This window comes from Onychostoma macrolepis, chromosome 07 (genome assembly GCF_012432095.1).
Source record: "Onychostoma macrolepis isolate SWU-2019 chromosome 07, ASM1243209v1, whole genome shotgun sequence".
NCBI lineage: Eukaryota > Metazoa > Chordata > Actinopteri > Cypriniformes > Cyprinidae > Onychostoma > Onychostoma macrolepis.
Genome location: NC_081161.1, coordinates 41,993,206 through 42,018,582, shown reverse-complemented (window position 1 = coordinate 42,018,582; position 25,377 = coordinate 41,993,206). Strand labels below are relative to the sequence as shown.

At 34.3% G+C, this 25,377-nt stretch overlaps 1 protein-coding gene across 1 annotated transcript; it reads right to left on the bottom strand.

Annotated features, from left to right (window-relative positions):
• Window positions 1–841: 841 nt before the first annotated feature.
• Window positions 842–25,070, bottom strand: aldh1a3 (aldehyde dehydrogenase 1 family, member A3). Its single transcript, XM_058783621.1, has 13 exons — window positions 24,822–25,070; window positions 24,099–24,203; window positions 23,346–23,486; window positions 20,120–20,249; window positions 14,928–14,989; window positions 9,859–9,987; window positions 8,037–8,150; window positions 7,063–7,165; window positions 5,653–5,837; window positions 5,410–5,574; window positions 3,790–3,947; window positions 2,788–2,862; window positions 842–1,834 (listed from the first exon to the last, which is right to left on the bottom strand). Exons 1-13 carry the CDS (start codon window positions 24,909–24,911, stop codon window positions 1,759–1,761), a joined length of 1,533 nt encoding a protein of 510 aa, XP_058639604.1. The 5' UTR covers window positions 24,912–25,070; the 3' UTR covers window positions 842–1,758.
• Window positions 25,071–25,377: the final 307 nt, after the last annotated feature.

Genomic DNA, 25,377 nt, shown 5'->3' with positions numbered 1-25,377 from the left:
AGTGGTGGCCAAAATTATTAAAAATGGTTTTATTTAGTCAGTTATTTCTAACGGAAGCATCTTGGAGACGTTGCCACAGTTCTTCTGGATTTAGTCTCAGATTGTTCTGTTTCTTCATGTGATTCCAGACAGACTGATGATGATCAGATCAGATCTCTGTGTGGAGCACAACAATCTCACTGGATTACTACAATTAATGGCAAAATGAATGTTTGGAAATGTAAACTGATATTTCCTACTGACACACTACAGCAAAAGATAGAAATAAATGACTTCAACCCATTTTAGCTGGTGATTTTGGCCACTGCTGTATAAGGATATTTCTTTAACAATGGGACTTTAAGAGGGGTTCAGAGGGCTTGATTTTTATTAAAAATAATAATTTTCAACTTCTTTTCTTTTTGTAATGTACAAGTCAAATTACAACTTTTTTCTTTACAATTTTGTTTTACTTTTTATTGCCTTTTCTGCTGAATTTAGATGTCTTAATGTTATTTATTATTTTTATTTGTTATTTTTTAAATGTTAAAAATCACACAAAAATCAAGATGTGGACTAAAATCATATTATGCTGTATTATATATATATATATATATATATATATATATATATTTTTTTTTAAATTATTATTATTATTATTATACTTTTTTTCTACAATTTTGTTCTTTTTTTGTTCTACTTTTTGACTGTATTTTGATTTTTATGTATGTCTTATGCATTATTTAATTTTAATTTTGTAATTTTGTATTTTTAAATGATAAAAACACAAAAAGTCAACTGAAATAATATTTCTTTCCTCATTTATATAAGTTAATATCAAAATGACAAAAAAAAAGTTAAATCACGTGATTTTTTATTTATTGATTCAGATCCAGCTTTTTTATTTTTTTTTAAATCAATAGCTATTTTGTAAGTCAAAGTAAACAATATATTTTAAGCAATTACATCAATTCACCTGTCATAAGATGTGTATGTACATTTAGAAAAGGAAATCACTTTTAATTCTAATTATACATTAGTATATGCAGGGCAACGCACTGTACATATACAGTGCAGAAAATGATTCATCAATTCATTGCATTCAGCATCACAAAGCAAATGTAGTAACAGTCACATCTTTGTGCAGTTCTGTTCGGTACCAGTGGAGCAGAAATGACTTAATTTAAACCTCAGTTTTAAGACGGATTACACGATTATTTATGAAATTAAATCCAAAAATGTGATTTTCACACATATATGCTTGGTAACATATTTAGATTTAGCTGCCATGACCTCTAAGACAAACAGAACCTCCAAAAACAAATGAAGCAAGGTCCGTGTAGATGTGAAATAAAGGTACAAAAGCTGTCACTGGGGACGGTACCTTTTCAAAAGGTACATGGTTGTACCTAAAGGGTCCATTTTGGTACCTTAAAGGTACATATTTGAACCTAATAAGTGTACCTTTTGAAAAGGTACCGCCCCAGTGACAGCTTTTGTACCTTTATTTCTGAGAGTGAGTGAATCTATAGCAATAAAACTACATAAAGCATATGTACTTCAACAACATGGATTTATATATATCTTTATATTAGTAAATATTGAGAGATGATGAATGACTTTGCTTGATATTAAAACATCCAAATTAAATAAAAATAAAAACAAAACTTTCTTTTTTTTAAGCTGTACAGCATGTAACATGAAATAAACAGAGAGGAGCTGCAGTGAGACTGATGGTAAAGAGTTTCTTCATGCGTTGATTGACAGATGGGCTTCAGATCACAGTGTCAGCTGCTCGCTGAGCTTCATAGTGATGGCTTTGACCTCGGTGTACTCCGCCAACGCATACTCACCCCTGCACACAGGGAATATTGATACTCTTAATACCGTTTATATGAAGGAAATTTGCATGCATAATCAGAGGAAAATAAGCTTTTCCTACTCTAACCCTATATAAAGCCTACACTGTATCATATTTGATAAGCAAATTAAGACTCTAATTATTAATATGATGAAAGCTTTGCTGAAAAACCTGTTCATAATCTATGTGCCTTTTGTCATCTGACTTTTTAGCAAGTAAAAGACCTTTTAGTATAATTGTACAGACATCCACCTTCAAATCGTTGTTCACGTGTGTTTTTGCTGTGAAATCTTTAATGATTTTAATAAAGTAGAGAATATGAGAATAACTTACTGTTAGTTATATATAAAAATCATGTTCAAATGCGAGTATCAAATATGATCATCAGGCATTTGAGGAGCGTTTATTTGTTCATCTCTCAATCGTCATCGTATCGCATTGCATTATATGTTTTGAAACTACAGAGCTTTGATCATAAAACTAAGCATATAAATATCAACTTATTAAAACATTACTGAGACATATAGAGTACATTTTATGTCAGTAGTATGCTGTTATAAAGATCTCACTGATTTGCATTACAAGCTTTCAGAATTGTATTTGACTTTTTAAAACTGATGTGTTTTTCCTCCTTGATTATGAGCTCCATATTCTCACTATATCATACTATACAAGCCATAAAATATGACACTCTGCAAATAACACATGCAAACCTTTTTAACAATTAAAAAAATAAGTCTAAAGGTTGAATAAAGTGTTCTTTAAAAATATTTATATTTATAAAATTAAATATATTTAATTTAAATTATGTCTGGGTTTCCAGGGTTAAATTATAGTGCAACAATCTCAACTAACATTAAAAGTAGACCTCAGGGAGAAAAACAGAAATGTATGTTGATATGTTTAGACAGCAGTGAATGGAGGTGAAGACAGTCAGCAGCACTCACAGCTCTCGGCCGTTTCCTGACATCTTGTATCCTCCGAACGGAGCTTGAGCATGTAAAGCGTTGTAGCAGTTCACCCTGGAGGACAGGAAGAGACATGACCTTTGACCTCACCTGGAAAATAGCCGCTCTCTCATGGCTGTATTGCATTTTCAGACATAACAAATTCAAAAGGCCATATTTAGGTCAGAGAAAACTATGTGTGTTTTATTATATATTATATTAATATGCATATGTATGTGTTTGTGTGTGTGTGTATACACTGCCGTTGAAAAATTTGGGATCGGTAAGACTTAAAAACTTAATGTTTTTAAAATAAGTCTCTTCTGCTCACCAAGGCTGCATTTAAAAAAAAATCAAAAATACAGAAAAAACAGTAATATTGTGAAATATTTTTTCAATTTAAAATCATGTTTTTCTATTTTAATATACTTTCAAATGTAATTTATTCCTGTGATCAAAGCTGAATTTCCAGCATCATTAATCCAGTCTTCAGTGTCACATGACCCTTCAGAAATCATTCTAAAATACTGATTTTTTTTTTTATTAATTTTTTTATTATCAATGTTGGAAACAGTTATGCTGTTGGAAACTGTAATACTTTTTTTTTCAGAATTCTTTGATGAATAAAAAGTTAAAAAGAAGAGTATTATTCAAAACATAAATATTTTCTAACAATATTTTAAGTCTTTATTATCACTTTTTTTTTTTTTTATCAATTTAACACATCCTTGCTGAATAAAAGTATTATGTCTTTATTACTGTCTTTTCATTTCAGGTTTTCTTTTTATTTAAGTAATTTTGTGCCCATCTCCTTGTCTATTATTAGATTAGTTTATTAGAGTAATTATTATTCAATTAGATTGCCTTATACTGTTCATTACGCTAAGATACCAGTCTTAAAAACCCATACTGACCGACGACTGGATTTTGTATTTATTTTTATTAATATCAGCTGGTGTAAAAGCTTACAGTGTAACTGCAGGAGTTTAGCAAGTCTCTTACCAGACGGTTCCAGCCTCCAGCGCCGCAGACGTGCTCATGGCGCGGTGGATGTCTCGTGTGAAGACGGCCGCCGTCAGGCCGTACTGTGAGCCGTTGGCTCTGTCGATCACCTCCTCCAGCGTCTTAAACTTCATGATGCACTGAACCGGCCCGAAGATCTGCAAAACATGGATGAACAGGTGCTGACAGGAATAGTGCATGCAAAATGAGCGTTACACCATTATTCATTCAGTCTCATGTCATTTCAAACCTGTATGCCGTTGCTTTTTACATGACTAAAAACTAAAGGAGCTCGTTTCCATTCAACAGCAGTTCATAGTGATCATTGTTTTCAAGTTCCATAAAGGACATAAATGCACCTTGTTACTGTACGACTTCAGAAGTCATATACTTTTATGAGATTTTATGGTGTTTTTTGTCCTATTTGGAGCTTGACGGATGTGGTCATATGAGCGGTTGTGGTACAGAAAAGAGCTGCAAGAACATTCTTCAAATCATCATTTACTGAATAGTGAAAATAAATCAACATATAGGTTTGGAATGACATGACGCTGAGCAAAAAATTATGGTATTTTCATTTTTAGGTCTCTTTTGCAGCTAGATGCATATTTTCAGTCAGTCAGCTGAGATGAACAGATGTCTTTGTATCAGCAACAGTGAAATTGGTGAAACCCCTGTAGATTTATGTTATTATTATAAAGTTATTGTTGCTGAAACTGTGTATATATACCACATGATTGAATAAAAATTAAAAGTTAAATAGTTATATTTAAATATGTTTAGAATGAAAAAAATATACACATTGGTATATATACTGTATGATTAGAAACATTAAAACTTAACGTTAAATATTATATATATAAAATGTAAAGAATGTATAAAAATAAAAATATATTACAATTGGTATAACATGGAATCATATTATTATTATTATTATTATTACTATTATTATTATTGCTGCAACTGTGTATACATACTGTATGATTAGAAACATGAACGAAATTTCAAATTTAAAGTGAAAGTGATGTGACGTGTGAAAATATCTTTGTATAATATAAATACAAATATCTCTAAATATATATATATATATATATATATATATTTAGAGATATATAAAACAATCAGTGTTATTATTGCTGTAATGAGTAAATATTGTATAGTTAGAAACATGAATGTTCAAGTTAAAAATATTTGTATTTAAATATTCACAAAATATACAGAAAATATATATTAAAAAAAGAAATAAAGAAAATCATAGTGATTTTATCTTTGTATATTATTATACATATTTAAAAAATGGATTTAATCAACTACCTATCTGGCTATCTGAGGACAGAAATAGATCACGTGTCTATAATGGCACAATCATCCAGCAGGAGGCACTACAGGACACCAATTCACCTGAAGAACTCTGTGCAGTCCAAAGTTAAGGATCTAAATAGGACAATTGCTGGTTTTTAAATAAGGGAAAACATTTTTATGTCATTTTAAGGGATGACATAAAAATTGAAATTTAAACTTTAAATGAACATTTGTATTACACCTGCCCTACATGTAGCTGTTTTTCCATATGTTTTACTATTGAAAGTGCACATGCTCCAGCACAGAGGAGCGTCGTACCTCTTCTTTGGCGATACGCATGTGGTCTTTGACATCGGAGAAGATGGTGGGATGGATGAACAGACCTCGGTCCTCCACCGCACAGCCCCCGCATTCCAGCGTCGCCCCCTCCTTCTTCCCACTGTCCACCAGCTCCAGGATCTTATCAAACTGATGCTGGTCGATCTGACCCAACAGCAGAAACACATAAACAGTCTGCACACAAGAAGAGAAACCACTCAGAAGTTAAAATGATCGACTCACCTGGGGCCCGTGTGAGGTTCGTGGCTCCAGAGGGTCTCCGATCGCTATATTCTTGGCTCTTTCCACACTGAGACGCACAAACTCGTCATAAACCGGCTCTTCCACGTAAATGCGTGACGCAGCGGTGCACGCCTGACCCTGGTTAAAGAACGCTCCCTTCTGCGTCTCTTCCACCGCCGACTGCACTGCACACACACACACACACTTTATACAGCACACTGACTCTTTTCCCATGCCCTTATGCTTTGTTTGTTTCTGCAAAACTGCAATGCATTACGCAGCGGTGCCAATGTTCATGCTTAGATTCATTTGTAAACTTGATAACATCATTCATTATATCATTACACCCTTTCTGGAGTTTAATGAGCTGTGCATTGGCGTAAATCTGGGTTTGTGTGCAGATGTGAACATGCATAATAATAGACGCATGTGAAGCAGCGAGTTCACAGCTGCACGGGTGGTCTGGAGTATTGCAACATCACTGGGGCTGAATAAACTCCAGCCAAAAAAAAGCCCCTCAGAAACACAACACGAACCACAATCAAATGCACTTGAATGAACTTTAATAATACAGTACACTCTACTACATTACTCTTATGTGTACTGTTTCTGGCCGCTTAACCCTGTATATCCTACTGTGTCACAGTAGTATACACATACATACATACAGTACTGTGCAAAAGTCCATTAGGATCTGATCTGATCATAATCCAGTCTGTTTGTAATGATATGAAGATCTCCAAGATGCCAAGATGCTTATAGAAACATTTATGATGAAAAGCCTAAGACTTTTGCACAGTACTGAGTACATACACACACACACACACACACACACACACATAGGCTTGTCAGGGTAATTAAATAATTTACATTTATGTATTTGGCAGATGCTTTTATCCAAAGCAACTTGCATTGCATTCAAAACATGCATTTTATCAGTTCATGCATTTCCTGGGAATCAGATGTAGGACCTTGGCATTGCTATACCATGCTGTACTCTTTGGGCTGTCAAAAATGTCAATGTCATTGCATTAGATGAAAAATTCTATTTATTTTATTGTTTTATTTAATAGCTCAGTTTTATAGCTCAATGCCACAGTAGATCAAAGAACATCATATATTCCAGAGAGCTATCTAATACGTTATTATACACCTAATAAACCTGCAAATGTTTGATTAAAGAGTGTTGCTTTGCATGAAAATGAATGCACTTGGGTTTTGTTTTCTAATGCAATGACATTCAGACATTTTCAAGTGTCTCTTAAGTGTCTAAATACTCTCCCCTCTTTTAAACAGAGAGCTGCAGCTCTTTATTTGGGAGGATGCTGCACATATCGTTCCCATTCCCTGTTTCTCCCAGCGCGGTCATTATTGTTTGAGCGGTGGGATCTGGAAAACCACATCACTCACGGTCTGAGTCAGCAAACACAATGCAGGGGTTCTTCCCTCCCAGCTCCAGAGTCACTCTTTTCAGGTTGCTCTTGGCCGCCGCCGCTTTGATCAGCTGGCCCACCTGAACACAAACACAGCGCAGGACAATAACGAGAGCACTCACTAATGATACCTCCACAAGCTGCTTTTATGAACATCAGCTGGTTTATTATGTAGATAATGACGGGAAACTTGCCCAAAACAGCACAGCGCTTTGAAACATTACAGTTCAGAGCACCCAGATTCAGCTCACATGAAAAATGAGGATCTTAACCTACAGAACTGATATCTGAACAAAATGGTTTAACAGTAGTTGACGTGTGACACGAATTTAAGTTTCTCATATGGAAATAAATAAATCATTAAATACATTTTCAGATCAATTTTGGCCATATCTACAAATGCAAAGATATAAACTGAAAAAAAAGATTTATACACATTACTTATACACTGAATTAAACTTCAAATTCATATATGTATGCATATATTTTTATATATCAATTTACGTTTACAATTTATTTGCATTAAATTAAACATTTTGACATATGATACATTTGACACATTATATATATATATATATATATATATATATATAATTTACAAATTTATTCACAAATTCACAATATATTTGCATTACATTAATAACTCATTTTTTAGATATATTTTTAATCTAAATATACTTATATTATACAGAATATATTTTTAAAAATGCATTGGCAGACCGTAAATGTATTTTAATGCCATTCAAAGTACATTTTGGCATGTCAAGGTCTAAATAAAATATATTTTTAATTAAAAAAATATATTTCTCTAAGCTGCACTGCTTACCATATTTATTTAAAATGTATATTTTTGGGCAGAAAATAAAATCTTACTGTATGTCAATGATTTCATTTGTGTCATTCACACTCATTTGAGTCTCTTCAGGCTTTGAGCAACATGATTTTGCTCACCTCTGTGGAGCCTGTAAATGCCACTTTGTCAATGTTCATATGACTGGCGATCGCTGCTCCAGCTGTTGGTCCAAACCCAGGTACGATGTTCACGACTCCAGGTGGAAAACCGGCCTGTATGACATGATGGAAAGAACGGGCTTTATTTGTATTACTTATAAAAACATACTAGCCTAATACTGTTTGATACAGCTTAATTCTTTCCTCTAAAGCAAGAGGATAAAATGGGAAATGAATAGGTCCAAAAATTGCCCATGGGGACAGAGACAGCAAGACTGCTGATGTACACAAAGAGTTTTTTTCTTTTGAGGATTTAAACCGCATTGATCTCATTCATGATGATGAAGACATAAATCATCTCTTTTTTAGATACATACGGCTTGAATAGAAAGCAAGTGGCGGTTGACTGAAGGCTTGCAGCTGCAGTTTAGTCCTTGTCATTACAGCAATTCATGTGTCCTGCTCTCTTTGAAGAATTAAACATGATAATTTGAGCGTTTTGTATAAACAGAGCAACAACTCATTACCCACAATGCAGCTGAGTCATTTTGTATTACAGCCAGGTTCCCAACTGGGTTTATGCCACTTTAAGACTGCAACTCATGTTCAAACGTTTGAATAAATATATTTAATTCATTTAATTACTCATTTTTGCATATAAGATCAGGTATCGCAATGTTGTATTGTAATTTTTTTTTTTTAATGCATTTTGTTTTATTTTTTAAAAAGGTATTTTAAAGATTTTTTTTTGACTGTAAACTTTAAAAAATTACTAGTACCTTTAGATTTTATAGATTTATGATTTTATAGATTTATGAATCGTGCAGATAGCCTAGCTTTTAGCCAAAGTGACTTATACGTGAAGACAATACAAAGAAACGCAAACAATCCAAGAGAGACATCAATATTGTATGGTTTTTTAAATAAATATTTTATTTTATTTTGTTATATATTGTATTTTATAAAAGTTAAAAATTATAAAAATATTTTTATTTTATATTATTTTGTTATTTTTTGTACTCATAAAAAGTAACAAATTATTAAAATGATTTGCTTTTTTATTTTTTATAAAAGTAACAAATTATACATAAAGATTTGCTTTAGTTTATTCTATTTCATTTTAGAAAAAGTAAAAAAAGATTTGCTTTATTTTATTTTTTTAGTTATTTATTTATTTTTTTTATTTAGTTTTATAAAACGTAACAAATTATACAAATGATTTGCTTTTTTATTAATTAATTAATTTTTTGCTTTATTCTATTTCATAAAAAAGTTACTATGGACCAATCAGAATCAACTATTCAAAGACCAGTGTCACAAATTATATATTTTTTTGCTTTATTTCATTTTTTCATTTATTTTATTTTTTATTCACTATTTTAATAAAAAGTTACAAATTTTATAAAAGATTTGCTTTGTTATTTATTTATTGCTTGCTTGCTTTATTTCATGTCATAAAAAGACAAATTATTTCTATAAACAAATTATACAAAAATATTTGCTTAGTATTACAATGGACCAATCAGAATCAAGTATTAAGAGACCAATGTAATACTTTATTATATCCACTGGGATGCAAAAAGCCTCTGCCAAACTTTAATTTGGCATCATAATCTCACGATCCCCATGCAGATAAATCATGAAGCCCCGGCTGGGAAACCCTGGCTTATAAAGTTTGTACAACACGCACAATCAAACCACAAAATCTGGGATGCGAGAAAGGCAGCGCTGATGCAATCAATCATCAATGTCCATATTAATAAATTCCACTCAACAAACAAGATTGCCAAACCAAAGCAATGAGCCCCCGCTGCCCCCTCACCTCCTTTATGAGCGCCCCGGTGTGAAGAGCCGTCAGCGGAGTCTGCTCAGCAGGTTTAATGACCACTGTGTTCCCGCAGGCCAAAGCCGGCGCGATCTTCCACATAAACATCAGCAGAGGGAAGTTCCACTACAAATACAGAAGACAATTAAACGGATTATGCAATAAATAGCTGACAACAGGTTGTTGGATTACTAGAAAATAATGCACACCCGAGGTGGTCATTCTTGTCATGTGCGTTATTTTCTAATAATTCAGCGGCCTGTCGTCAATTATTCCTTTCATAACTCAGCGGACCAGACACAATCATGGTTACCACAATAATCATGGTACTCACGACATTGTTCAGATGTTGTATTTCAAGACATTTGTCAGGTTTTTGTCCTTAAAACTCTCTTGTGTGTAGAATTCATTTCTTTGCATCCATTGTTAATTCATTTTAAAACTAGTAACGGAGGATTGAGCCATTGATAGGAGACTAATGCAGTTAATAATGAAGCTATTAGACAGAATTATTAGATTAAGCATGTGTGAATGTGCATCTCTCAACAGTGATCGGCAGCAGCATCTCAACTACTAGTTCTTCTGATATTTTTGTTTTCTTTGCACACAAAAAGTATTCTCGTAGCTTCGTAAAATTACGGTTGAACCACTGATGTCACATGGATTACATCAATGATCTCCTTGCTACGTTTCTGAGCCTTGATCGTGCAAGGATCAGAGAGCTCTCAGAATTAATCAAAAATATCTTAATTTGTGTTACGAAGATGAATGAAGGTCTTACGGGTTTGGAATGACAGGAGGTGAGTAAGTTCATTTTTGGGTGAACTGTCCCTTTAACTCTAAGTAAATCCACTTCATTAGCTAATGACTCTTCAACAGCGATGCTATAGAGCTACTCCAAAAACAGTTCAAAGACAAAGTTGTAAAGATGGCTAAGCACTTGTTTCTCTGACATAAGGTCTATAAAATCAAGTAAATAAACGAATGTACATCAGTAAAGCTGTGCTAGTTTGATTTCAGTCTGACTGCTTCTGAACTGTATTGTTTTTTTGGAAGTGCTGTGGTCTGTGAGTGTTCCTGTGTGGTTGCTAAGGTATTCTGAGTGGTTGTTATGCAGTAGCTGCCACAAGTTTTATAAAAACGGAGGTTAAAAGAAGAAGAAAAGGCTTGTGAATAAAGTGTGGCATGAACATTGAAGTTACCTCAGCCGTCTTTAAATAAAAACACAAAATCAAGTCACAATTGCTGTTCTTTGTTAAATTAGTTACATAAATATGTATACAAATCATTTGTTTACCAGTAGAGTTGTTATTTTTTACATCTTTTTGGATGTTGTCATAGCAATTAAACGTGTTTCTGGATTGCTTTTTTACTTTTCTCTCCGAGTGACTCATGTGCGCTGAACGCCAGCGTTGCTTTCTCTAATTACCACCAAACCAATCCCAAATATGAATAATGACTTTATGATATAATCTCCAGTGTCTATCAACAGTTTGTACTTTGTTTCCAAAGCAACGTAAGACAATAAAAAGCCATTTTCATTGATTAACTAAGATTCTTGGATGGCCTGATTTGATAAATGATTTGTAGGCTTTTGTAACTTATGAAAATTGAGACAATATGATGTATCAGTGATGACAGTAACTTCATTTATAGTCAAGAGTTATCCACCCAGAATCTTCAAACAGGCACTTTAATTATGGTAACTTTGTTTATTATTATCAGAAGAACAAAGATGACTGCATTATGGATGGATGGCATTCATTAAACTATATTCTTATTGGCAAAAATTGTGCAAAATTGCAGAATTCACTGTCACAATGTTTGGGTTTTCCTTTGCGGTTGCAAGGGTGTGACTCCAAAAAGAGTGACAGAATTAAACCGTTTTTTTTTTTTTTTTTTACACTAGGTTGTTGGGTAGTTAATAGGGTGTTAAACATTCATAACCAGTCAGAACACCCTGGCAACCACTCTGAAAACCCTAGCAACACCACAGCAACCACCTAGAAATGCCCTATCAACCACCCTGAACACCCTAGCAACCACCTACAAATGGCACTGCAACCACTGACATCTCTTTAGCATCTCGGCGGTCTAGAAGCACACTAGCAACCACCACTAGGGCCCTATGAAATCTGTTTTATTTTATCCCAAATTCTGTTTTAGTTATTCCCAAATTCCATTGTTTTTTCATTTGAATTCTTCTGGATTCTGTTTTTTTTCCCCCATTTAAATTTTTCTAGACTCTGTTTTAATGATTAAAAGAAACCAAAAAGCATGTCTAATTAATTGAAATCATGAAACTTACAATATTAAACCGTAATTTCTTGAAAGTTTAACAAAAATTAAATTTTTGAGGCCCTATGAAATGTTTTATTTTTTTCTCAAATTTAATTTTTATCATTACATTAAGTAATATTTCTGTCATGGTTTCTTCAAGTTAAACCAACCTTTTATTTTGACAGGTTGCTGTGAAGACCTTTAAGTTTCTGTTTGAAGCCTATGTGATATGATGATAGTTTTTCTCAAAAGAAAAGGTAAAATGCTGATGAAGTGACTCTCAGAGCAGTTCTGGAGATTATGTTCATGTGTTCATGTACTCATATATTGAGACGACAGACGCTGAAATCACCGTGAGCATCACGTGCGCTTCAGTATTTGTATAGTAAATTAAACCGTGTGTCATTCACACAGAGATAAGCAGAACATGCAGGATTCATATTTAAATTGTATTTTTTGGCTTATTATTCACAGACACTAGTCCATATTGCGTTTTGATTTAAGTGTACCGACCTACTTTTGATGTATCCATCCAAAATTTGACAAATTCCATGACATTCCGCGTTATACTGTAAATTCTGTTTTCATGACTGGATTTCGCGATTCCGTCCGCGTTTACCACATCATGTAAATCATAGGGCCCTTAACCACCCACATCCACATCTCCTTAACATTGTGGTGGCCTAGCATCTAGAAACACCCTAGCAACCACTCAGAACACCATAGCAACACATCAATTAAGGTGAGAGTATTAAACAGCATTCGAACAGATTCACTTTTATTTTCATTTACTACGATGTTGTTGGGGTGTTGCAACCACTTAGCGATGTCATTGTACATTTTATTAAAGATGTAGTACGTAAAGACAGAGTCATAGTAATACTTTGTTAAATAAACCACTGATAATTCAAATAAAAATGAATGTGTTCATCAGTAGATGATGCAATACTGAAATGTTGAGAAAAAACTTCTTAATACGGAAAATCCAGTGGTTAAATGCTATAACTAAGAATAATTTATTGCTATTGCGTGAATAATATGTAATCATGTAATCAATAAAAAACTAACTGTAGTCTGATTACGAGTATTTAAAAATGTAATGTAATCTAATTACAAGTGCTTAATCTTTGGAATCAGATTACATAATCCAGATTACATGTAATCAGTTACTGCCCAGCTCTGAGTATCTGTACGGTTTTGTAGCATGTGTTGAGATCTTTGGTGGGCGGATGGGAGATATTTAATTACATGAGAGTCGAATCACACTTTCGTTTCATAGCTCACGGTCACGCTGCTTTCCTGTTATTGGAATTAGTGCGGATTTAAAGCTTCACAAAAGATCCCCAGAGTGACGTCAAGAGAGAAAACAGCCTCTGAACAGAAAGGAAACCAAACAAGGCCTCGTGGTTTCAGAGAGTCGCGAGCTTTCATAAACATTCATAAGCTTCAATGGCACGTGAGATCATAATACAGAGCGCTGTCTGCGAGAGGGAGCGGTGTATTTGTGATCGTCTGTGTGTGTGTGTGTGTCTCTTTATCCAAGGTGTTTCCTTACATGCATCTGAAAGACTCTAGACAGGCGTCGGCTACAGTATATAAACAAAGCCATCATGTATGTGTGATTCAACGCTCGCTGGGTCCTATTGTGGTTATGATCTAAACCGTGTCCAAATGTGTTTCTTTTTTACTTTATCTGTTTAAATGCCAATATTGTCAAATTCACAAATGAAGTGCTCAAGTATTTGAGAATAGGATTAATCAGATAATACAGCGATTTCATGCTTTATTGCCATTCTACAAGCTACTTATAATCGGATGTAGTAAATAAAAGTAAATCAAATTGTCTGTACATTTTGTTAGGAGCTTCCTAACAAAATATACAGACAATTTTATTTACTTGTGCAAATTGATAATAATAGAAATGTTTCTTGAGCATCAAATCAGCATAATGATTTCTGAAGGATCATTTAACACTGAAGACTGGAGTAATGATGCTGAAAATTCAGCTTTGTATCACAGAAATAAATTACATTTTAATGTATATTCAAATAAAATACAATTGAATAGTTAAAAAAAATATTTTATATATTAAATTCTAAAAAATTGAAAAAATAAATAAATAAATAAATAAATAAAAATGTGAATAATAATAATAATAATAATAATAATAATATTATTATTATATATATATATATATATATATAAATAATAAATTACCAACTTATATTTATTGAGTAAAAAGAAAAAGTGTATTATTTTATAAACTGATTGTAATAAATATTATAATATCACTGTTTACCAATACATATTCAAGAATAAAAAAAATAAAGATTTAGTTAATCATTTAAGTGAACCGATGCATTTAAACAAACTGCTTAAATTAAACGACTCATTAAAATGAATCCGTTTTACTAATGCTTTACGTAAGTGAGAGCGTAAAAGCTTTTGAAAACAACCAAACTACAGAAAATAGTTAGTTGCACTGATACTAGTTCCTAAACAGTGATAGACTGAGAATGAATAATAAAAATTACATTAATTTTAATCATTAAAAATAATTTTTTCACTAAGCACTTTTTATAGTTTCTGAATAAAGGTGAAGACATCAAAGATTTGAAGATTATATGTGGGCTTTTTTTAAACAATAATTAAAAATAAAAATGTAATAAGAATTAAAAATACCAATTACAAATTGGGATGTGCCATAAACTCACGATTTGCCTACTGTGAATTGATGTTAAATGCTCCACAAATGAAATGCGAATGAAAAACAGCCACAAACTCACCGGAATAATTGCTCCGCAAACACCGACGGGCTCATGTTTGGTAAAACACACAAAGTTTTCATCTGTTGGGAGGAAGGAAAAAAAAGCAATGAGGAAGTCAAGAGGCACTAAACGTTATAACACACTAAGCTCCCCTTTGATATACAATCATTGTTTCCTTGGGAAGCTCTTGGATGTGACCACCGAAAACCAAACATGAGAGACAAAGCATTGGGAAAAACACACAGCGACGGTTTCAATGGCCCACACAAAGCTCTGGTCAGGAAGAGTGTATATGTTCTGCTGCTTTTTTCCCTCTGCTTTCACCGGAGACACATTGAAACGAGAGAGGCCTGAGGTGTGTGAGAAGTCTGGGCAACAGTTCAAACCCGCTGCTGATCTGCTCTTGGCTTGGATGCACACCTTTGTTCACCCTCACCGCTCTCCTTCTCCCTTTGCTCTCTCTCCCAGGAGTCAGATATCCAGTCGGGGTAATGTAAGGTAGCAATGCTGTTTTATCACATCTCTTCGCACTTGAACCTTTCCGTTGGAAAATGCCACAAAGATTGGCCAATTTACCACTTCCTTGTTCCAACGTGTATCCAGTGAAAGACTCGAGTGGCCTTGGTACGACTGATTATTGAACACAGTCTACCTGAAAATGAACATTTACTTCATTATTTACCCGCCATCAAGCACAAACCTCTTTGCTGCTATTTTCTCTGTGAACTGAAGTGTGGATATTGGAAATAATGAGAAAATAAAGGTTTGGAACAGCACGAGAGTGCTATTAATTTCTGCATTTGTTTAATCAAAAATACAGTAATATTGTGAAATGTTTTTATAATTTAAAATAACTGTTTTCTGTTGTAATATATTGTAAAATATAAGTTATTCCTGTGATCAAAGCTGAATTTTCAGCATCATTGCTCCAGTCTTCAGTGTCACATGATCCTTCAGAAATCGTTCTAAGATGCTGATTTTCTGCTCAAGAAACATTTATGATTATCATCAATGTTGAAAACAGTTGTGCCGTTTCATATTTTTGTGGACACTGATATTTTTAAGGATTTTTGAGGATTCTTTCATGAATATAAACATCAAATGAACAGCATTTATTTGAAATAGAATCTTTTTTAATATTACGTCTTTACTGTCGCTTTTGATTCATTTAATAGGTCCTTGTTGAATAAAAAAATTTAATGAACTGACCCCAAACTTTTGAACAGCAATCCCAGAATGCGCTTTGATGATTTTAGCGAAAAAAAGACAAAATGTCAAATAGGTGATAGAATTTTAATTTGAATCATTTAAATTTATTTGAACTGCGAGGAAGTAAACATAAAGATATATAGCACACACAAAATTGTACATTTTTAACTTTTGTATATATTTTAATTAGATTTAACTTCATATATAAATGTATGTATTGAATTCATATATTTTAGTATTTATGCATTTAAATTTGGACTTTTTAGTGTTAGTGTGTGTGATATATTGTGACACCTATAAGAGAATTACAGAATTATCTTAGCAAAATATTAAAGCTAAATTTGTACAGGTTGCTGTCTATTTACAGCGGTCCAAATTAGTCATATATGTGCTTGCATTTTAGTTAGGATGATGCCTATGTAAACAACAGGCAGCAAGGCAACTAGCTAGGTGTTGTGAACTTCATAAGACGTACTGAAAGTCATCCAATTAAAACTACAGCCCAACAACAAATGTCCATGCGTGACATTTCATATAAGTGTGCAGGGATACGTGGGAGCCACGCCTGTTAATCTAGCGCAGCCGGCCTCTCCGAGCCCTGACCTTCTCGTGTTTCCCCACGCCGCAGTGTGTCGGGGTGATTACAGACTTGACGACTCCCTCACACAATGCTCATCTCTGGCTGGGATCAGCCAACGGCCCTTTCTAACTGATCCAACAGCGCTGCTTATCAAAGGTTAAATTTACATGGCATCCAGAAGGGCTTTATTTCAGCAAAACTGTACAAAGCCTCGCCCTCCGACTTCTAACGTCGCAGCAAGTTTCCAGCAGAAAATAAAAAAATAAAAAAATACTGCAATCTGACATGTTGAGAACCAAAAAATAGAATATATCTGAGGTTTTATGCATCTGTGCATTTATGTGGAGCCACAGCTCTGAAATTAAATCCAATCAAAGAACTGAATTAGCTTGAACCCTATGAAACCTACTGTATCATATTTGATACGCAAATTTCTAAGGCCTCTTACCATCAACATGATCAAAACTTTGCTGAAAAACCTGTTGCACACAATCTACTCCATGCCTTCCGTCGTCTGACTGAGTTTATACTTTTTAGCAAGTAAAACAATTATATTTTTAGTGTAACTAAAAACTTCAGCTCATGTTTCATTCTTTTTGCTGTGAAATCTTTAATAATCTTTATAAAGTAAACATAAGAATAACTTTTATATTAGTAGTGATATTTCAAGAAGAACATTTACTGGACTGAAGCAATTTTTTTTTTTTTTTTTCAAATGTGAGTATCAAATACGATAATCAAGCTTCTAAGAAACATTTATTTTTTCATCTCTCAATCATCATCGTATTGCATTGCAATTATACATTTTGAAACTACAGAGCTTTGATCATAAAACTAAGCATTTAAATATCATCTTACTAAGACATATTATTGGGAAATATATTGAAATTTATATGCATTTTAGTTAAGTATTTTGTTATACTGTTATTGATAATTATTGTTATTGATAATGTCATTGATTTATATTACAAGCATTACATCTTACTTTTTGACCATATAAATATCAACATCTGCTACAAATTGCATGTTTATACTCAGTTTAAGTAGTTTTGTTTTTGGTATTTTTATATTCTCACTATATCATACTGTATGAGCCATAAAAGCTTGATGTATCCAATATGATATACAAAAAAAAAAAAAAACAAACACATGCAACATTTTTGGGAGAGGATATTGTCTAAATATTCAATAAACTTTTCCATTTCAAAAATGTACATTTTCTGAACTATTATTTCATATGTCAGGCTTTACAAGCTTAACTCGACCAAATGTCACATATGCATGGAAAAGACAGCTTTATCTGGCCAGGATCCAATGCAACATCCATGCAGCGATCCACCTCTGGCTGCGGGTGGAAATGTCAAATTGGCCAGATTGGTCTTATAATTGGCGCGTCGACAATCCGGGTTAATCCACCCAATGCGATGAACCGTAAACGACACATTTTTCCAAATAAACACTTGAGTTGGACAGTAGGCGGTTGACGTATGCTAATTGGCAGCCGTTATCAATGGGGAAATTCAAAGCGGCTTCAGTCACGCACCGTTTTCCAGCCCTCAAGAGAGTGAGATATTCTATCTGGCCGCTGATTCCCTGAACTCCGACTCATCTGCGGCACCAGCGGTCGCACCTCAGCGATTAGGATCAGAGCCTCTTCCTTTTCCTTTGTGTGCCAGGGCTTTCGTCTTTTAACGCTTTATTTGAATCTAATCGGGGGAAAGGAGGGAAGCATGTTTTGTCTATTGAGTATCCTGGAGTGGCAGGAATGCTGGGGGAAAAGGAAGAATTAGAGAGGGGGATGATATACCACCCAGGTCTGAAGGGAACCCATCAACCCTTTCATGCTCATCAACTCATCTCTCGTATGAAGAGGAAGAGGACTTTTGGGAAACACTGGCTGGCTTCGATGTGTTTATTACGTTCACAGCAGAGCTGAATTGAGAGGGACTTTTAAATGGGAAATTCCGAATACGTTTGCATGCAGGAAGCAGAATTCTTACATTCAAATTTAAAAGTGAAGATAGCAATTTCATAAATGAGTATCGCAAATTACAGAGCATGAGCATTCACACAGGCCTGAATAGCTCACTTCCTGTTGGGCAGAGCCTATGACATGCAATGCGAAAGTTGTTCAGCTCAGTGAGATCTATATGTGTACTGTGTTTCATATGTATACGTGCAAGTTTGTATGAGCTATGCAGCAAGTTTGATTGTGTTCCAGGGGGCGCCGTAGAGCCCCTGTGCCACGTCTGGGTTCCAGCCTCTGCAGCGTCCTAATGACTGCAGGTTCCAGTGTGTGTGCCAATTTTTGAGTATGTTAAGGTCCCCAAAAAGCCCCAGATAGTCGTAAAAAATAAAAAATAAAAATAATAATGCTTAGGGGATCAATAGGGCCCTTCGTCTTAGTGGCTTGGGCCCTAACTAATCCTAAGGGCTTGTTTCCAGGTTTCCAGTCCAAAGCATACAAATTACGTATGCACAGTTGTCAATCCATATTAAACTTAAATTTAAAATAGTGTTTTACAAATGAAAAAAATAAACGGTTCACTTTTAAGTACGTATAATTGAAATTTTAATTCATTCATACACTATCATTCAAAAGTTTGTGGTCAGTAAGTGTAAATGCTCAAATTAATGTTTGTTCTTTTGAACTTTCTGTTCATCAAATAATCCTTTAAAATGCGTCTCAGTTTCCACAAAAACATTATAACATTAATAATAATAATAAATATTTCTTGAGCAGCAAATCAGCATATAAGAATGATTTCTGAAGGATCATGTGACACTGAAGACTGGAATAATGATGCTGAAAATTCAGCTTTGCATCGCAGAAATAAATTACATTTTACAATATACAGCAATAGAAAGCATGTATTTTAAATTATAATAATATTTCACAATGTTACAGATTTTACTGTATTTTTGATCAAATAAATGCAGCCTTGGCGAGCATAAGAGTCTTCTTTTTACAAATATTATAAAAATCTCACCGAACCTAAACTTTTGTACGGTAGTGTATACCTGCTTGTAAGTATTTATTTTTCTTCAGGTCATTATTAATTATGCATAAACACGTAAACTTCGTATTTCCAAAAACATTGGATTTTTTAAATGCCAGAAAATTGTATTTCATTTAGACATATTCTGTAATATTTAATTACATTTACAAGCGCAAAACCACTTAATTTCCCAGAATTCTCCAATTTACCCCAGTTTTCAAAATAAAATTCCAATTTTACATCCGGTGGTGCATCACCAATTTAATTCAAATTCACTCTCATTATTTGAAAAGAAGCTAATTCTTAAATTGAGAATCGCTGAGCTCTGGTTCACATGTTTAATCACAGCTCTAAATGAATGAGCTGATTTGACTGAAAACACAAGTGAAAAAGTGATCCATTCAACTGGCTTCGATACTCACCGACCGGCATGGTTTTCCCATGAATCTTGTCCGTCCAGCCGGCATAATATCTCAGGGTCTTAATGCTGCCATCCAGATCGACAAAGAACGCATGCAGGAAGGGTTTGCCAGTGTCCATTGACTCTAGAGTCTAGAAACAAGAAAGCATTCAGTTCAACTACTGCAAACCCATTCTGAGAGCATAAAAGCATAAAGTTATGATTTTATTAGCAATCTGTTTTAAATAGGCATTTTTATTGGGCATTTTCGAAAAGCATGCTCATTTCAAGAGCTGATACAAAACAACTTTTTTATGCACGTCAGAGGATGCCAAGATTTTAATGCGCATGGGGAGTTAGTAGGGCCAGAAATTAAACAATAACGCAAATAATAAATTCTGCTGCCCCCCAACAATAAAAACAATGTCAACGTGAGGGGGAAAAAAGTATGTGGGTAAGAGAGCGGCTGATGACTTTGGCAGAGTTTACACTCATGAGAGCTGTAATATGGGACGCTGCCCATCAGCGCTGGAATGGTTCGATTACTGTGCACAAAACAATATTATGTTCAAGATTACTTAAAATACGATTATAGTTCTACAGCATGATCAATTTGACATCTCAAGCTACTGACAGCCTCCCAAAATTAATCATACTAGATTGCAGGGTGTGTTTTGCATTTCTGTACTTGAATCTATTTGCGTGGGAAACATCCAAAACTGCATGAGTGTAATTGTGAAATACGCATGTATTACATTTGATCCATCCCTTTTATTCAATGCACAACTGTAAAAGGCACCGTAAATGGCTTAATAACAACAAGGCAGTGCAGTATAGGACGGAGATCACTTTAACCTCTCTATCTCCAAATCTGTTCTTTATTTCCCTACGCAGTGCTCTGAGTTATTGAAATTATACTCCAGAATCACAGGACATGTTTGCAATTAGCAATCACATGCAATCTAAAAACATTACTTCACTCACATCTGTAAAATTTCATTCACAAATGCGGTAACTAATATGATCTGGCAGTAGAAGAGGATGAAAACCAACTCAAGCAAGGCTTTAATAATGTAAAACCGAAGCATTGTGATACTGTACCGAGAAACAAACAACGTGATCAAAGAAAACGACACTTTTTGATAGATAGATAGATAGATAGATAGATAGATAGACAGATTCACAGATGTTTACTAGAAAACTTGCTTACAACTCAAAAAATACATGAAAACAAACAAGTTGCTTTCTCAAAAGCAACTAAAATAAGCAACTTTCTAAATACTAAAATATGATTGTGTTTTTGATGTTTTAATTGACAAGACTTCAAAATCAGAACACCGTGTCAACGCTCACACCTGCAGTAGTGTTTGACGAATGCATTCAGACAGGCGTGACAGCTTATCGACACTGCGAGTGTGTGTAGTGACTAAAAACAGACCACAGCCATTATAATGCAGCAGCAAGTGTGCAGTTTCATGCGACTGTTTTGTGTACAATTTAATGTGCTAATTTTACGATCTGCAACACTTTCAATTGGAGAGAAGTTTAATTCTGATGGAGCACAATTGGTTCATATGTTCTGACTGAAGTGTTTACAGGAAGACTCTTAAATTTAACAGAGATTTGAAGGGATCCAAAGCCATTTTTAAATATGGGTTGTTGACATGACCAACTGTATAGCTAAATCCTGATATAAAGACACTTTGTTATACTTGTATTGTTTAAAACAGCTTATGATTATTTGTTTTGTATATAAACAAGAATGTGTATCCTAATTTGGTGTTTTTAGGTATGCTAGTTGTACATACATTTTAGTTGTACATCAAATGTTTTTCACTGTTCATGTTAACACACATGCTAATGTGCACCGACAGCACACAGAAAACACAAATTTGCCTTGAAGGTAATGAATTCTGGATTGAAAATACAGCAAAAGTTGTATCCCACTTTATTTTGCAACGCAGAAGTTCGCCATTTTCTTTGAGTGTGCGAGACTTCCGATTAATTGGCCTTTTTCATACTTCCGTGTTTTTGGCTTCCGGATTGGCGCTTGCAGAGTAAAAGTTTTTCCGGTGACAACAGCGTCTGTACTTAAAAAGAATAAGTTGAGAATCAAGGTCTTTTTTTTTTTTTTACTGAATAGATACTACGAAAATGCTTAAACTGCTGGTGCTTTACTCTAAAAAGCGCAAACATTTCACAACTAACTTTTTGCATCAGCTTCGGGGCATAACAAATAATAGTTTGTTTAATTCGAAATGGTGACACTTATAATTCAGTTTTGAGTTTTGCTGTTCTGTCCGTTTGGTGCTGGCTGTGCATTATGACTCTCCACGTGATTTTTTTTTTTCATTATTATTATTAGGCTATTATTCTTAATTTATTGCTGGCGTAATTATGGCGTAAATGTACGTTGTATCAAAGACTATAGAAGAGACTTTAGTTGTATAATATGCTCTGTGAAATACATATTAAACAAGAAATGACTTGTATTCATGACTTTATTCCTATTGTATTGGGATTATGTTGTTGCGTTGAGTTTAATACATGCTTCAACCGGAATGATAAGTTATTCTTGGAACAATGGTCATCTGGATATTAACGTTGTCGTTTTTAAGTCATGATGTGGTGATTCAAAGGAAATGACTCAGTAAATTAAGATATACGTTCAAATGTAGCCTATACCGAAGATGGAGAACAGAAACATCTGGCGCTATGTTGAGCGTATTATCTTGACGAGTCAGCGGTCTGAGTGGCCATATAAGTTACAAACAAGTAAAATGTTATTTCTTTGTAGATTATATAACAGCAACTTGGAAAACAGGCAAAACAGAAAAGGTAAGAAGCATTAAAAGGGCATAGCCTACTAACATAGTAGGCGCAGACTTGTAATGGAACTAACTTTATCCTGCGTTGACGTAATTTCCGATTTGTGTAGGTAAATAACTAGAATAATAAAATAAAAAGCTAAAATTAAAACAATTTGCGCTATAAACCAGTGTGTCCTTGAATATGATAATGAATTAAAATACTATGATAACAAATATCAGTTTGCGAGTTCAACGCGGACTGCTTTTGTACAGGTAAATAACTAGCGAATGTCACCGGAAGCCTTCAAGTTAAAAATGGCCGCGCGTTAAAAATAAGGCAGATACAAACGAAACTTTAAACGCAAATGAGTAGCGACGCGAATTTGGCGTAGAAATCGCTGCCGCGTCGATCTAATTAATCGCTGAAGGCAGACTCACCGCGAGCACAGCGCGCTCTCGCTCCAGCAGATCCGCGAGTCTGTGCAGTAACCGGCCGCGGCTCGACGCGTCCATCCGCCGCCACTCCGAGCCTCTCTGGCCGGCCGCTCTGGCAGCTCTCACCGCCTCATCCACATCAGCCTGGACAATCACACCAACACTTTAGACTACACTCACCAAAACCACATCACACATCACAGGTGAAGCGATTCTTATTCTGAAAGTGAAACTGCAGACGACTAATGGCAAATTATGTTACCTGATTAAATCTTGTATCAGATGCCAAATCATTATACAGTTAATTAACCATGTTTATACTCTATATGTAGGCTATTAACTGCTTATAGCAACACAGTTAATTGTATATCAGCCAAAATAATAAAATAACTGTAATTAATAAACACAAAATAAATATACAAACTCTCAAATCAGTCTCATATGCATAATCATAGATTAACTGACAAAAGTGCAGTCTAATTAAACTAATTTAATTTCTTCTTGTATCAGCTTCCAAATTGCAAGTAGCTATGTAAAATAATTGCAATTACATAAATAATAAGACAAACGCTTAAATCAGTCTCATATGCATATTAAATTCAACAATGCAATCTAATTTATAATCTATAGGCCTACATTTAGGCCTAAATGAAAAATTACAATTCGTAAATGCATGGCAGATATACATGTATCCCAATTCACTGTACATGAATCCTCATTTTTAATTAGACATATGATGAGTCAAATTCATCTTACTTTATCCGCCTCCTCGACTTCGCAGATTTTGACACCTGTTGCGGGGTTGATCGTAGGAAACTTTTTTCCTTTGATTGACGTGTGCCATTCATTATTGATAAAAATCTGCAACAAATACAGTTAAGACTACAGTGAAACTGGTTTCCCATTACAGTTAAGACTTATCTAGTTCATTAACTTGTCTACATATATAAATAAAAAATAGTAAATATAAATATCTTCTTTAGCTTGCCCACAAATATGAAAAAAATAAAATAATGTAAAATTATTAATAAATGTAAATATCTAGTTCATTAACTTGCCCACAAATATAAATAAAAATGAGGTTAAAAATGAAATAATAAATGTAAATAACTAGCTCCGTCCTTAACATGTCCACAAATATGAATAAAAATTAATAATAAATGTAAATATTGTGTATGTATCCCTCATTTGAAAACCCTTTAACCATTTGAACCCTCTTTAAAAAAAAAAAACACTTCTTAAAGATAATGTACAGTTCTCAAAATATGTTCCTTAAATCAGTGCATTAGTTTTGTTTTGGCTCTTTAACACACCAGTACAGTTTTTCTAAAGAACTAGGCCTATAAAAACTTTATTTTGAATATTAACAGCCTAAAGTTTCTTATAAATGCCATTGAAAAAGACTAAAGGACTAATCAGACTAAAACTCCACTCACTCTAGTATTTGTTTGCATTTAAAAGCTGAAGACAAGCTCTTACCTTAGTGTGTTTAATCTCAGGGATTTTCACAGGTTGAGGCAGAGGCGGAGGGGACGCGAGCCCATTCTCTATAGTCCCGTTCTGTGCCATTGCAGCGCGGTCGCAGTGAAAGATGAAGATCACAGATCACCGTTCACTCCATCCAGCACACTTTATAAGAACTTTTAAAGGTCCTCCCCCTTTGGGCAAGTGTGCACTCCGCCTACCATGACAAACACAGTCTCCGTCCCACCTGCCAGTGAATCAGTCTCTCAAACACAAAACATGCTGTTTTCCAGATATGAGTTTCCATCATGAAGTTTTAGGAGATGAAACGTGGAAAAAGGCTGCGGTTCGGGAATGTTTTAGACTCTTCAAAAGCCTCGTTCCACCCGCTCGCCTCTGAAACCCAACACGATTGGCTGTGTCTTTATGTCAGGCACTGGTAATGAGTAATGAGTGTGAATTAATTGTCCGGCAATATTTACATGGCTTTGATCTGCTGGTGGAGCGACGGATTTGAAGCGACGGCGGGCCGGGCATCAGATGGGCCAAGGTGTGATGCGTTCTGATGTTC